General features: G+C 39.2%; 2 protein-coding genes across 6 annotated transcripts in view; one reads left to right on the forward strand and one right to left on the reverse strand.

Moving 5' to 3' along the window:
- Window positions 1-9,741, forward strand: part of ASAP2 (ArfGAP with SH3 domain, ankyrin repeat and PH domain 2) — a 97,114-nt gene extending 87,373 nt beyond the window's left edge. For 2 of the 4 annotated variants that reach the window (XM_035109873.3, XM_035109874.3), the window contains 6 exons: window positions 214-375; window positions 1,359-1,521; window positions 2,143-2,195; window positions 3,202-3,314; window positions 4,886-5,008; window positions 6,142-9,741. In XM_035109873.3, the coding sequence (XP_034965764.3) occupies window positions 214-375; window positions 1,359-1,521; window positions 2,143-2,195; window positions 3,202-3,314; window positions 4,886-5,008; window positions 6,142-6,216 (689 nt within the window). In that variant the 3' untranslated portion in view covers window positions 6,217-9,741. The remainder of the gene's footprint in view (window positions 1-213; window positions 376-1,358; window positions 1,522-2,142; window positions 2,196-3,201; window positions 3,315-4,885; window positions 5,009-6,141) is intronic. The other 2 variants (XM_035109871.3, XM_035109872.3) reach the window with 1 other exon arrangement.
- A 652-nt stretch (window positions 9,742-10,393) lies between these two features.
- ITGB1BP1 (integrin subunit beta 1 binding protein 1) lies at window positions 10,394-15,798 on the reverse strand. Of its 2 annotated transcripts, none has more exons than XM_035109877.3 (8): window positions 15,745-15,798; window positions 15,188-15,399; window positions 14,425-14,525; window positions 13,691-13,769; window positions 12,579-12,715; window positions 11,887-11,979; window positions 11,126-11,275; window positions 10,394-10,761 (listed from the first exon to the last, which is right to left on the reverse strand). In XM_035109877.3, exons 3-8 carry the CDS (start codon window positions 14,494-14,496, stop codon window positions 10,690-10,692), a joined length of 603 nt encoding a protein of 200 aa, XP_034965768.1. In that variant the 5' UTR covers window positions 14,497-14,525; window positions 15,188-15,399; window positions 15,745-15,798; the 3' UTR covers window positions 10,394-10,689. The 2 variants fall into 2 exon arrangements, with proteins under 2 accessions (XP_034965768.1, XP_088521839.1); XM_088665713.1 differs by having other exon boundaries at window positions 15,586-15,798.
- Between the last annotated feature and the right edge of the window lie 42 nt (window positions 15,799-15,840).

A 15,840-nucleotide genomic window follows, 5' to 3' on the forward strand; every position in this document is an offset into this window, starting at 1 on the left:
GGTCCATGGCAGCTCATTCACTTGTGCTTATCCTGTGATATCCCAGTCAGCAAGTGATGAAACACGCAGGTGTGAACAAGGCCTTACAAATCACCCAGTCCTTGTGCCTCTGGCTCACAGCCAGTCAGTCCACTTAAGAAAAAGGTGGTTTTCTCCTCACTTCTCAGCCAGCAGTGATTATGATAATGACACAGTGTTTTCCTTTCTTTTTAGTTCAGTCTTCATTTCTTGGCAGTGCTGTTCAGACAACTCCTTCATCGAACACACTGTGGAAGACAAATTCTTTAGGAATGGAAAGCATAAGCAGGCAAAGGTCTTCATCTGATCCACCAACTGTCCATCCCCCTGTTCCGCCATTGCGTGTAACATCTACAAGTATGTTTGCCCTTTTCCACTGCTTCCTTTGTTTTTGCGGCATCTAATCACGGTTGGCCTCAACTTCCCATTCCACAACTCATGTTTCTTCCTCTCTGGTGGATGTAGTTTTCAGCCTGCTGCTTTTCCATCTGGCTACTTCAACTCACTGTTTGTTAAGACTTCCTGCAACACACTGTTGAGGAATGGATATTTCAGATTAGTTTTGCAAGGAATTCAGGTTGTTCCCTGAACTTTAAGGAAGTTTCTTTAAAAAGACAAAAAGATTGTGGTTTTGATGTTCCTTGTTCCTCTATTAATGTTTACTTCTGAAGGCGTATTACAGATGCACAACTAAAAGTGTGACTTAAAATTACCTACTCATGTTAAACCACCTCTCATGAAGATTAGCCTCACTACCAGTACAAGTACCTCATAGCAAGCAGGCTACTGTTAACTCCAGTTTTAATCTATGAGTTAGCCAGAGCCTCCCACTGCATTGTTTATGTTCAGACATAATTATAAACTATGGTTCACCATTAAGCCAGTGGGCCTCAAACTTCTGCTCCCTCCCATCTTGTGGGAGAAGAAAAGGAGAAGCTTTTGCTTTGGTTTTTGACTAACCACAGTTTTGACAATCTGAGCCCAGACAAACTGTGGTTAGGTCTTAACTGTGGTTTAATGAATCAAACCAACTTCATAAGTTGGCTCATTTAAGTAAACCATAGTTAAAACTAACCCAGTTTGTCCAGGCTCTCACAATGCAATACAATGCATGCGTCCAGGCAGAAATAAGTCCTGTTCAGTTCAGTGTGGGGCTTACTCCCAGAAACATGTGTATAGGATTGCAGCTTCATTGTGTCTTGAGCCTTAGTTTTTGAAGAATTGGTTACATTTTAGAAATTACACAGTTAGGTAGCAATAATATTGTTTGTAGGAATCGTATCAAACATTCCAGCATTCACCACCGTCCTATTATTGTCCATGCATTTTTTTATATATAGATATACTCTCTTCAGCACCACCTCCCGTTTCAAAGACAGCCAGTGTTCTCGAAGCTTTGAGCCAGCAGTCAAAACAGCCAGTGGTGCCACAGTCCAAGCCTACGCCGCCGCCACTTCCTCCCCAGCCTCCAAGTAGAATTTCTCAGAAAAAGCCTGCTTCTGGGTAATGTGTTGCCTTTTCTTCTTAAAAGATCTGCAGGTTGCTGAAAGATAGTGTGCTAACCTTGTTGCCTGATTATGGCAGTCCATGTTTTGTTGCACTTGTACAGAAATGTCATTTGCGCTTCCTTATTTAATAGAGGAAGTGTCCTTATTGAAGATTTCACCTTTTGTTTTGTTCAGTTCAGGTGTTGGGCAGGCTCCATACGGACAGCAGCAAAGGCCGGGGGGGGGGGGGGGAGCGTGTACAGATAATTACTTACCAACAGCAAATGCCATTTAAGAGTGTTACTTTGATACTCTGAAGTAACATAGCAATTGGTGATCGTGCTATGTTGATCGTGCTGTCGGGGCAAGAATTTCGGTTTGCCAGGTAGAATTATTGTCCCTCTCCTCCCTGCCCCCTCTGCACTCTTCTGGGCGTTCTTCTGGTCCTCTTCACAATTCATTGCTGGGGGGGGGTGCAGGGTGTGTATGTGTGTACAAGCCCTGTTGAACAAGTAAAACTCCTTGCAAGGGACTCATTAACCGAATCCCATTCTGATTATTGTTCCAAAAAGTAAATTAGACACAGCAAATTGCAGGCGTGAGGACGAGCAGTCATGTTTGGTTTTCTCCTGAACAGGGCAGACAGGTCGGCCAAGAGTAAAGGACCTGGATCTCTGCAGCAATCTTCTGGTGACTATTATTATTATTATTATTATTATTATTATTATTATTATTATTAAAGGTTCCAAAGTTTATTGTGTTCATTATACACATTTATGTATTAGATGAGTAATGTTTCAAATCTAAATGAATGATTCATTCTTAATTAACTCTTTCTACTTGATTGATTTTTTCCCCCCGTCTCATGAAACTTTATTCAAAAAGCAAAAAAGCAAAAACCCGTACGAAGAATAAAATACATCAACCCAGAAAAAAACAAAAAAGACACAATTATTTCCCTCCCTCTCCCCTTCCCCCTTTCCCCCCTATCCCGCCCTCTTCTCCTTTTCCCTTCCCTCCCACTTTTCCCCCACCCCTTCCCTCCATCGTTTTGATTATATCATACATTATATACAGGGAAAAAGAAAAAGGGGGGATGAGAGGAAATGGAGAAGAAAATGGTGAAAAAGAAAGAGGGCCTAACTATTTTTTCTATATTCATTTCTTTTCGTATCAGACTTCCTGCCAATTCCTGATGTATTTCTTTAAACTTAGGCGAACGTACTTATTATTAAATCCTAATTTTAACTTACCTGCTTTAGTAGCAACTGTTGGCCCTGTTGACAGGTTTATTTGGGAGGTAGTAAAACCTAACCACAATGACTTTGATGTATTTTATTTTTTAAAATTTATTTGGGAACATAGGAAGCTGTTTAATACCAAGTCAGACCATTGGTCCATCTAGGTCAGTGCTGTCTACACTGATTGGCAGCAGCTGTCCAGGGTATCTTGCCAGTCCTTTACCTGGAGATGCCTGGGATTGAACCTGGCACCTTGTGTATGTGTAGTTTGCATGCTTGGTTCTGACACAACTGACCTACAACTGATGGGATTTAGTGCAAAAAGTGATAGTTTTGGGGAAACCACAGAGAATGGCTTGGTACACTAGAGAGAAGTAGCACATTATGTTATCTAAAAACAGAGCTTTCTAAGAGCCACTTTTAACTGAAAATACTTGCTTTATTTTTAATAACAGGAGAGTCTTCATCTTCATCTGCATCTGAGATTTCTGGATCCCAAGTTGTCCCTTCTGCAAACATGTCAGCACCCGTCCAACCTCCAGCTCCAATGCCAAGGAAGTCTCAAATAGTAAGTCGTCAAGAATCTAGATCAATCTGTTTTGTGTTTGGCAGCTCTTTACGTTGGTAATAAAGGCACTGTGTGGAATCTGATCGTTCCAAAAGGGGTGAGCAACTTCTTCAGATTACCTGGGTCCTTTTATAAAAATTGCTTCTTAGAAACTACGTTTGTGTGGCATAGCTGTAAACAACCAACAACTTTTGTTGGGTGAGCTGCAAATACTCTTCACTTAGGGGTCCCTTGTACACTGGGCCCTTTCAGATAACCTAGTTTCATTTGATTCCTAGCTCATGCCAACTACAAAAGTCAACCCATAATATTTGTTTGCGTATGTGTGAAAGAGAGAAAGCGGGGGGGGGGGAGAGAGAGGATATAGAATGAGCTAAAGAGCTTTAGCTAAAAAGATCTTGGTAAATCATCTTAGCTGAAGCTTTAGTACAGGCCTCCGCTAAAGGACATTAGCTAGATGAATTCAGCTTTAAACCAAGTCCGCTAAATAACCTACAAACAGTATGTGCCATGTCTACTCATACTTAAGCGCCATTGCCCCTTAAAAATTGGCTTCAGGGGAATCTGCAGAAATTACCTCCCTCATCCTCCTGCTGGCAGAGGCATTTGCCAGATCAATTACCCTTACGCGAGTTATTTTTTTATTGCCATTGTAAGCTGACCAGAAAACTTAACTATGGTAGGTAATAAAACAAATACTGTAGGCTGAAAATACCATGAATTTCTGGTTATTATTCCATGGGTTGCATTATTTCAAGAAGATCGAATGGCGCCATTAAAAAATATTATAGAAGGTGGGTGTTCTCCTAGATGCCTCGTGCTAGCTTCCTGGTGTCATTCTTATTTCCCAAACAATTTGATCTACTGGCACCTCAGGGGTTAACGTAACAAGTCTTGGCCTTAACATTTTTGTCACTGCTTTGAAAAGATCAAGCACCTAATTGAGAGCGCACTCTGCCTTGTTGGAAGGTCCTACATGTCTGCTCCGCTGTGCACGAATGTTCAGGGAGCTGTTTGTACACGTAATGAAATGCCTGTTTGTGATAGCATGCCCTCTTAATGTGCATTAAAACCCGAAGCGGGACCTCCAGATTAATTGTTCTGAAAGTCAAAAGCACTGAGGGCAGCTTCGTAGGTTATTTTGCTGCATGTATTAAGTAGTGGCGCACGAGGGAGCCCCTTTGTAATTTGTCAATAGCAAAGCATGATACACATTTTAGATCAGACACGTTTATTGGGATGATTTTAAACATGTGTGCATATCTGTACGGAAATTTTTGTAGGGAGGCGGGTTGTGTTCAGACATGCTTTGCATGCAGCAGGTGACAGGTACAATCTCTGGGTAGGGCCAAGAAACACCTCAGTCTGAAACCCTGGAGAACCGCTGCCTCTCAGTGTACTAAGCTAAATGGATCAATTATCTGCCTTCCTATTTTCTGCTACCTGAGCTTCTTGTAGACTAAAAGTGGTGAACTGCTGTCCTCTCACTGCAGCTAATGGTATTTTCTCTTTTACCTGACTTATGTTTCCAACACGTTGCTCTTCTCTTTTTGTTCACCCCTGTATTGCAGTCAAAAACAAAGCCCAAGAGAGTAAAAGCCATTTATAACTGCGTAGCTGATAACCCAGACGAGCTTACATTTTCAGAGGGCGATATCATCATAGTTGACGGTGAGGAAGATCAGGAGTGGTGGGTAAGTATTTATTAGCTAAATCATGCCAAGGGCTGTAGTGTGTATGGTGTGTGTGTGTGTGTGTGTGTGTGTGTGTGTGTGTGTGTGTGTGTGTGTGTTGGTAGGAACTTATCTCTTAACAATCAGCAGAACTGAATCGCTGTTCAGGTATCCACTGAAAGCAATATTGAGGAGCAGTGTTATTTCAGTTGAATTTGAACCATACAGATTTTTGAAACTCATCCTTTCTGCAGAAACACATATGGTGAAAAAAGAATATTGCAAAACACCGTTGTTTCAGAAAACCCAGTTTGTTATCTATAATGTATACAGTCCCTTCCTCTTAAGCCAGGATCCAAAGAATCGCACAACTAGTTTTGCATTTTAAAGGTTTGTTTTTTCTCAAAAAGGAGTTTAACTAAGCAAACTTAAGAACAGAGAATAAATATATATATCTTCCCCTTATTATTGTCTTGTGTCATATATCACTTGGGCCTCTTAAGGAAGATCAATCAATCAGTTTATTACAGTCAGGACCAGTAGTTCTTAAGAAATATCATTCCACTGGAAATAAGCGAACTTTGAATTTGCATACTTTTGGTGAAAATTTGAAGGAAATAATAATAAACCTTTGTTTTTAAATGAAAAATTGCATTTGTTCTTACTGTCTATTCTTTATTTATTTTGTTTCAGCCTATCCTCTGAATAGTTTGCACATAAAAGCAGCATTGTCTGGTTTCTCTTTATTGTTTAATAGTAAAGAAACTACAGTTGTACCTCAGAAGTCGAACAGAATCCGTTCTGGAAGTCCATTCGACTTCTGAAACATTGGACTTCCAAAGTGCAGCTTCTGATTGGCCGCCGGAAGCTCCTGCAGCCAATCGGAAGCCCCATCGGTTCGTTCGGCTTCCAAAAAAACGTTCAAAAACCGGAACACTCACTTCTGGTTTTTGATCGTTCAGGAGCCGAAACGTTCAACTCCCAAGGCGTTCGACTGTATAGCTTTTTTATTTTATTACTAAAGACTTGTTGTTGGGGGGGGGCAATTGCACATGGTTGCAACTAGTACAGTGGAGGGCAACTTTCTGTGACCACTAATTGGATAGAGACAAGCTTCACCCTTTTAATTCTTAAAAATGTTCTGTCTTTTCCAGATTGGGCATATTGATGGAGATCCTAACCACAAAGGAGCTTTCCCTGTATCATTTGTGCACTTTATTGTTGATTAAACTGCTCGTTGCAGGTGGAGAGACTTTGCATTTCCAGGTATCACTGGAGCTCTCTGCCTGGAATTAGATGCTCCACCAGGATGCTTCATGAATGATACACCACTGTGTACTCTTTGTTGTGGCAATTCATACAATGGAACTTAAGGTTTTTGAATCGCCCAAGGAAGATTTACTTTGTAGTAGGCAGATCCACTTGAACTATTTTCATTGTGAATTCTGGAAGACCATTAAAAAAAACCACAACCATTAACGCAACAGAAAAAATATATGTGAAACTGATTTCAAATCTCCCTTTTAGACTTTCTCACTAACCTGTGCACCAGAGCTTATCTCTTCAGCAAATAAGGGAATTTCTGATGCACACCACAGGGTTTAGAATTTTAAAAGTGGGTAGACTAGCAGAGAGATTAATGGCCTAACTGCACTAATATATTACATTTCAGTACCAATTTCAGGTGCCTCTAATGCATATCTGATCTTTGTTTGCACTCAGTGTCTTTGAGACCTGTCACAGGACAATGTAGCTGCAGTGAAAACTCAGTTTTAAGAGTGGCAGTTACTTCCACTTTTTACTCAGTACACTACAAAAACATGAGGCTAGAAAATCTGCCCATCTCTTGATTCCTCGTCCACATCCATTGATTGGCTAAGTTGAAGAGCTTGGCGGACTTGAGGGTGGAGTACTTGACTACATTGCAAAAGTACAAAGAAGTCCTAAAAGAGCACTAAGTAGTAACAAAGGGCAGAACACAGAGATTTTCAGGCTGCTTGTCTCTGATACTTGGTGGCTTGTGTTTTCAGGCAAGACATAAGCATCATCCACAAAGGACTGGGCTCGCTCTTCCAGCACAATAATTCTCCTACTGAAGCCTCATTGATTTTGATTGCATTGGGATTTGCTGTAGGCACTCCATGTGAGTGATAATTATATACCTGCCAACAACCCTTAGCTGGGCAGAATGCTTTAAAAGGTTTTGCAAAGCTTGAGTCCAACCAGGGACCAAAATCTGTTGCCCGAGCAACAATTAAAGGGATTCAGATCTAACAACCAAACCCTAGCAAATATTTCTCTATGAGTAAGCCCCAGTGCATTTTCCTGTGACAGCACTAATGGGGCCCAAACACCTAATGTAGGTGCTATTAGGATCTGATATACTGTCCCATAGACAAAGGGATGGGGAAGAGTCATCAATTTATGCAGCCAGGAAAGAAGAGCATGCTTGTGAGTCCCCTGCCTACTTCTTCTACATATATGATAAGGAAGACACAGACCCATGCAGAAGTACATGCTGCAGCTCTGTTGTTTATCCCCTCAAGGGAAAAGTTATTCCAAAGTCTGTTTCCCCTGACTCGTTAGGCCAGGGGGAGAAAGCCTCTGAGCCTCTTCTTTCCATGGAATTGTCATAAAAGAACGCAGGCAGAAACAGAACCTGCCATATATCCAGTTTCTGCCATTTGTCCATACTAGTAACAGGGCTGCCTCCTGTGATCTGTGGGCATAAACTCTAGAAGGAAATGTTGTTTTTCAAGCTGTTCGAATGTGGAGAAATGCAACATGCTCACGCTAGCCCCCCCAAAAAACGAGTATTTCCATACTTGGATCATATGAAAAAGTTTGTCTAGAAAGGCCCATTAAAGAGATATTTTAATAATTGGATGTAGATATTTACTTTAAACCCTGAATCTGTTTACCTCAAATTTGTAAATATGAGGAATACGAGGTCATACTTTTCTATACAAAATATACATTTAATGTATATTTTATTCTATTCTTAAAGAGTCATCGAGGTAACAAAACCCAGGACAAAATTATTGGTAAATAAATGTGGATTACACATTTGCTGAAATTTTTGTTGCAGTTCTTTTCTTCGAACACAAAAAAATGTGTTCTCTAGCATTATTTTTATTTTTAAAAAACAACCACGGTGGCTATGTTCACACCTAAGACTATTGTCGTGGGACAATGTAGTAGGGTATTGATCCAAACACCCTCTGTATTAACGTACACACTTCTGTCTTGCAAGCAATTCCTTATTTCTTTGCAGATGCACACTGTGTACTTCTGTTCCTGAACATGGTAGTTAACACTGTTAATAATTGTGAATAGATTTCATAATTCCAAATTGGTAGACTATTGCAGAATATTACAAAAATGTTTGTATATTGTGATAATTGTTAACGGTTTTTACTTTGCATATGCTACCGAAACTGTGCACTGGTAGCATAGGATTAGAATATCAACGTCCAGGTCACATTGGCTTTCATCACAAGTTTTGTGACTATTGTATCTCTAGATTTATCAAGAGAACTTTGAATTTCTGACACAGAAATTATGTACATATTGGCTAGCATAGGTTGAAACAGATGGGGGGAAAACAGGCCAATTGGTATATTTATATTTGGGATGGGATGCTGTATCTCAAACTGCCTTGCTAAAGTGGTACATTTGAAGCAACTTGTCAGATCTGCGGGTGCAAACCAGTGGGCTTATAGTAAAACTCACTTTCGTACAAGCTGTTGCATTGTATATGGGGACAAACTGGAATGTTTCGAGATGCTTATTGCAAGTTTTAAAGCTAAGTCTGCATATTCAAAGTTCCCACTAAATATATATGTATATTAGAAAAAAAAATACTTTGCCACTACAAGTTTATTTGGCTGCTGATGAATTCAGTTTGGCTACTGACACTATTGGTTATGTTTGTATTCCTAGTAAACTAGCAAATAAATTGGCACATTACTTTGCACAACTCACATGTATAGTATTTTTTGACACAGAATCTTAGTTAATACAATATGCAGGATAGGCATAGGCTTTGGAAGCTTATGTGGCCCTTAAATTTCACATTGGCCAGAATCCAAGGAAATGCACAAATAGCTGTGTGAACCCAGATGAAAGTTGCGCCTTCTGGCAAACATCTTGTGAAACCCAGGGGATTTTCAACTCAGACTTGAATATTCCTAAAGCCTTAGATGTTTAGAACCCAGCCATATAGTGTGTAAGCTTTCAGCTGTTTTGGAAAAATCTTAAATAGTGGCCACTAAAAGATTTTGAGTAAGAGTATTTTTTCACACTACAGTGTGCAGACACTAGGCTTGTAACGCAAGACTGTTTCAAGAGTTCGTTTTTTGTTTCCGTGGCACTATTTCACCCAATTAAATAGGAGACACTCTGCATTTTTAGGAATGACAGGTGCTAAAATGTTCAGGTCTTCTTTCACAGCTGACAACAGGGATGATGGTGTTCAACAAACTGTTAGTGAGCATGTAAGATTACTTTTGTTTAAATGTTTAAAAAAGGAGTATAAGACACCTAAAATGCAGTTCAGAATGCTACTTGAGATGTATAATTTTCAACGTGATGGTTTTGATTGTTTAGTTGCAGAGCAACTGTATATATTGTATAACCTAAATCAATTCTTATTTTTAGTGTCTGGATGCAGTGATTTATAATTGGAGCATGATTAATTTCACTTACGTTAAGCCAGTCACTTGACTGGAAAAATAAACTGCTTTGAAGCCTCACCTTGACTTTTTTTATTAATTGAATGTGAAAGCACTTAATAGATGAGCCACACTAGAATAAAATGAGTGATTACCCGCTATTCAGCCTTGATGTATTAATGACAAATCAGAAGACTGCTGACAAACTCTTGCCTTCAATGCGAGTTCTCTCTTATCTAAGACTTTAAACGATTTCCAGTTCAATCGTATGGGGAGCAGGAGAATGCAAAGTAGAGAAACTGCCCAACCCAAAGCCTGCTGTGCTCATCCTTGATGGAAAATGGAAGATGGGGTCTTTCTTCTTTAATGTGAGGACACAGCCAATCTACTGAAAGGCAAACAGATATGCTAAGCTCTGGGGCCAGTATACTTTCCTCCCTGGGCTGGAGACATGTCATGCGAAAGAGAGGGCTTTGTATCCAGGTGATTCAAAGACTCCCTTGATATACCTTCTTTTACATCCCTTTGTTTCATTACTTACCAGCAGGGTAGCAGTGAGCTTCCATACCTGCAGCAAGGCAGCTTGCAAGAAGCAGGCTTCCCCCTCCACCAGCAGAAAGGGAGATCTACTCTATCTGACGACCCCCTTAATTTATTTTCCATTTTGCCGCCACTGCTAAAAGCAATGGCATCTGGGGGTGGTCAGATTAGGCCATATTTAGCAAGACACAACTTCTATTCATTTTTTTATTCATTTACAAAAATGGTATAAATCTTTGAAACACAAGATTTGATATTTAGCACAGAAACTCATGCACGGTCAGTTGAGCTTTGAGTGACAGTTTGGGAAACATACAAATGGTTGTTTTTTTTTATAAAAAAAACCCACTTCATTCCTTTGAACAGTATGTTCAAGCAGTTAACAAAAATGTTCACATCTACTCCAAAATACTTGTTTTCATTCTTCTCCCATTGCTGCAGTCACAGTAATCAGTACTTCCTCTCAGCATGAAGTGCAGCTGTAGAAATTCAGGACTTCTCAGATGTTAAAACAGAGTCAAAGGCTGTTGACAGCACCTTACAAATAGCTTGTGCTTGTTCCTGCATTTTATACACAGAAAGAGTTGATCATGTCTTAAGTAGGAGGTAGTATTACTTGTCTAGTATATGCATGTAATTGCTTATATCTTAATTCTGTCTCTATTCTAGCAATCTGGGAAACAGGCAGCAAAATATGGGAGGGCAGACCAAGCCATGAAATCTGCCTGTGCTACAAGTTGGCTACACAACATTTCCTTATATAGGCCTCAATGGTACAAACCCATTTTGTCATGTTTTGGTCCAGTCCATGTAGCTAGACATAAGGCACAAGCATATGATAGCACTTTGCATATTTTATGACTTATTGTCAACCTAGAATTATCCAGCAAGTGTTTTTTAAAGTAATATTAAGCATGAACCTTACCATACTATTACACTGGTATATCCAAAGGTTGTACTCTTCATAGTTTGTATCAGTTGTCTTTAAAGCCAGTAAACTCTTCCCTGCCCCAAGGCCATCATCATAGCAGACCATCCGAACAATTAGGTAGAGCGCATGTCTATGCAAAACATCCTGAAAATGTCATGTGTTAATTTGTCTGTCAGATTCTTATTACTTGCAGCCAATGGGCATTACAATATAAATCGCAAAAACAAAAAAGACAACCTAGGAGTAAATTAAAACATCAATTTTCAGAACTGCAAATTACCAAAACTTAAAATTATGAAGTTTCCCAAATAATCTAGAAAATCCCTTGGCAGTCACCCATAACTTTTTCTACCTCCCAGCACATATAAAGCTATTTCGTAGGTAGCGAAATTGTCTACATCAGCCAGAAACCATCTGCTTTTGAACTGATTGACTTTTAAAAAAAAATCTGGATACAGAAATCTGTTATTAAGTGAACTGTGCAAAAGGCAATAAAGAATATAGTCAAGAATGTCTACAAAAAGATGGTAATGTATGTCTAACAGGAAAAAGGTAATTACTGTAAAACAGAACTGTATTAGTTGGATTTAAATTTCAATACACCAAACTGGGAACTTGGAATTCTTCGTATGTTCAAAGTCCATTTTGGTATCTTCAGGAAAAAAAGTCATACCACAATTATAGTTAGAAATATTCTGAGATGGTATTACTGGAGAAATTGAATAAGGCATATTTGAATATCAGGAGCAACTTACATACTGGTCCAAAGTTGTGACTTTAATACCATACTTGGAAACTCCCATAACGAATTCTTCTTCCCCTGGAACAAAGGGTAGCTTTCCATCTTGCTTTGGGAAAAAACAAAAAGGAATTATTGTAGGCAGATACAGTTTGATAACGAAACAAGTCTCATACAACTTGTACGTTCTCATGTAAATAAATAAGAGGCAACAGCCTTCAAAATAAGTCAAAAGAGTGACAATAGCTCCGTGATAGTTTATTGACAGTGATAGACACTTTGCTACTTCATTTTTCACCACACAAGCCAAGGGACTGCACACACGCTAAGTTTCTGAAGCAGAAGAGAAATAAATGCTTTCTAGTGATTCAAAAACAAGCCAAAGTTTTCTGGAGCATGTTCCTTTTTTAACTCCCTTGCTCAGCTATTCTATCTTGAGATCATCAGCCACAGCAAATGTTTAGACATTACAATGTACCAAGAAAAGGGTTGTCGAAAGCAGCCAACTTCCCAGCCTCCCAGCCCTGCTTTCAATACCAGTGAGGAACCGTCATCTGGAACTCAGCAGAACTGGAAGCCAATTCTTAAAAATAAAGATGGCTTGGACTAAGATAGTTTCCCAGGGCCACAGTTTGCCCATAAAAAGACCCAAGGGGACCCGTTCCTCTTTAATATATAAGTAATAACATAGCCAAAGTCAGTCTTTACCTGTGCCACATCTATGTAGTTTATCAAGTCCAATGGCCCCTCCAAAGTCTTGCTTTCATCAAGCTTCAGTTTTTCAATGGCACCGACATATTTTACTCTAAATTCTGCACAAGCATCTGAGTTGCTATTGCTCTGGCCTATAAAGAAGCAGACATTTAAACCATTACTCCATCATTTTATCAATTGGCAAACTTAGTGGACATTCAACCATTAAAATTGACTCAATGTAGTATTCATCTAAATAACTCTGCAACTGGAATTACTTCTGTTGTGCAACAGTGGTCTCTATACTTCCCCCCTTGCACTGTCCCCAAATCTGTTCCAGAGGTTTGGAGGAAGCCCTAGGACAGATTTGGGGAGCATATGGAGGGGAGGATGGGGACTGAACATGACAAAATGTTGAATTGTGTCCCTTAAAAAGAAGAAGAAATAAAAGTGTCACTTAAAAGTGATTTGTGTTGTTTTCTCCAGGCTTATTCCAACCACATTAAAATATTTATCTTGAAAGAAAGCAGAATGGAATCAGGGGGGATGACTTAAATTTATTGCATTGGGGTACCAGAGGTTTCTGCAAATACAGAGCATAAAACCAAGTGTGTTTGTATGCTTTGGATACATGGAAGCATAAGGAAACCTCAGAATGTGGTACGGCCACAACATTACACCAAATGTAAGCTTGAAAATATGGACACTTTCTAGTGAAATTTCCAAAGGCAGAGGAGCTGCCCAGTAAAATTTCCATCATGAACAAAACAGGATTCTGATGTCCTGTCTAGCTTTTCGCCTGTCCATAGAACTACCAGATACAGAAGTTATACAAAGTAGTAAAGGCAGCAGAAAGACAACAAATCGCACAGATTGACATCTAATATAAAAATGTGATACATATACTGCAAAGGTATATATTACATAATTTTATTTGTATATGCACAGATGATATAATAATTTGTAAGTAACAGGCAGCAGACTCAGAGTTGTTTTCTGTTTTAAAAATTAGTAAAGTTCTGTGTCAGCATGTTCACATTTCTAGATACAGCTCCAATTAGTTATGAAACTCATCGATGCATTCTGACAAATAAAAGAATGTCTTTAGGCCATCATCAATTTCCTACCTGAACTTTTTGTGGAGTCTGTATCTAGACTAGCCACAGTACTAGATCGCGAAAGCCCACCAAGACTGGAATCCACTGACTAGATAAGGAAGAATACATATGAAAGCATTATGAAATGATATTTAAAAGTGTGCTTTCTTATAAACTGATGAATTAAAGGCATGAATTAAACCACAAACATGATTAATGAAGGCTTATTCCTATAACAATAAACCATAGTTTGTTACATCCAAATGCAGCCACGGAATAACACATCACATTGCAGCACAACATCCTTCAACAATAAGAACACTTTACATTCCTTCTTTCTCTCTATTCCACAAGCTAAGCAGTATTTCATCATTTATAATTCACTTTCAGTGGCTGCATCTATGCTTATAGGACTTGTATTTTTCTTAGTCATAATGGTACAAAATATGTACAATTTTTAATTTAGCTGGTTGACTTTAGTAACATCAATTATTCTCATTTTGAATGCCAAGTCTGCATGAAGAAATAGCAAGTGTAACAAAAAGATGTGAACATTTTTGTAAATGTAGATTCAACCCTAATTCTAGATATCTTCAGGATGTACATCTGAATGCACTATCTAGCAGATGCCAAACTTCCACAATGTCATACAAGGGATAACAGAAGGGGGAAATATTCTGAATTTAGACAGACATTCCACTGACTGATATGAATATATTTTAAAATTTGTCAGTTTTCAAGGAGGCATACCCAAATTTGCTTACCTTACTTTTGGTACTGATTTCACTGCTTTGTGAACTGCTGCTACTATGCCGCTTTTTTCCTTTTCTGAACATTTTTAATTGACACAGAATCAGCGAGAATACTGTAAAGAATGAAAAGAGAGTCCTGTTTGCCACCCCATTATAACTCCAATTCTACATACACATAAACACCTCATAGGTGCATATTTACATTTGTTATGGAGGTTCAAATCTGCCAGTTAAAAGGCAGTCAAGCAACTGACATTAAATGTGTGTCAAGCTGTGGTTTCCACAGTGCCAAGTTTAAAACTGAAAAACAAAATATATATTTAATGGATTGTGATCTCTGCTTATTAGTAATGAATATAAATATATCCAAACTCAAAGGTTCTTCAAAATATTTAAAAGCCGATGTTTACTGTCACTATTCCAATGTTAACAGTATGAATGCTTGTAGAACCATGCTTTCCTTTAAAATTGTGTACATTTCATTGGATGCTAACAAATTTCCTATTTCTAAAGACTTTCATAGAAGAACAAGCTGACACACAAGCAATACTTGATATCTCTTTATCTGTTTTATTTGTTGTCATTTTATTGCTATTGTACATCACCATGGCATTTTCTATAGTTTAACAGTTTGTAAATATTCCAAATACGTAATATTTAACATGCAGGTTTACACAGGTTTTTTGTTGGAACCCATTTCTCCACTAAAAGTACAATTAATGGAGGAAGGTGTTCTGAAAAACTACAGTGCTATCTGTACTGGTGTTGACGTTACCTGCAGCATGGAATGAATGAGCCTGGCTCGTTTTAGAACTGACTCTTTCTCCACATGATGATTTCAGGAGAGGGGTGCTTCCCCTTTCCCCCTTCTCTTCTTTATGCTGTCAACGGCGGACATCGCAGGCAGAAATACAGTAAATGAAGCTTCTCCACCTCACTACATTACCACAGCGAAAAAAGCTGCCGCTGTTGCAGTCGCCGCAAATCCTGCCAAGAGGAAAGAAAACAAAAACAAACAACTTGGTCCCTTTTAACAACATCATTTCCACTGCCTGGAGTTTTCTGCATTTCGTTTCTCTCCGACCTCGCTCCTTACAATCCTCGCCACCTTTGAATATACGGAACTTCGTGAAGCCGGCAATGTGGATTCCATTCCATGAAACTTTATATTACCTGAATAAGTCGGTCAGCCTTTTCAGGAGCGACAAGACACTTTGTTGGCTTTGCTGCCAGAGACTGAGAAAGTTACCTGCCAGGAAAACCCTGCCCTAAGCAGAACTGAAAGGGCACCAGGGGCATCATCCCCCTCCTTGACCCAAAAAGGACCCCTACCTTTCATTCCCACCACAAGGAAATCCTGAGCACAGGGAAGCCCCTCCCCGTTCTGCTTCCGGGTAGCAACCGTCACGTCGGAGAACTTCCGCTCCG

This window comes from Zootoca vivipara, chromosome 3 (assembly GCF_965207765.1).
Source record: "Zootoca vivipara chromosome 3, rZooViv2.hap1.1, whole genome shotgun sequence".
Classification (NCBI taxonomy): Eukaryota; Metazoa; Chordata; class Lepidosauria; order Squamata; family Lacertidae; genus Zootoca; species Zootoca vivipara.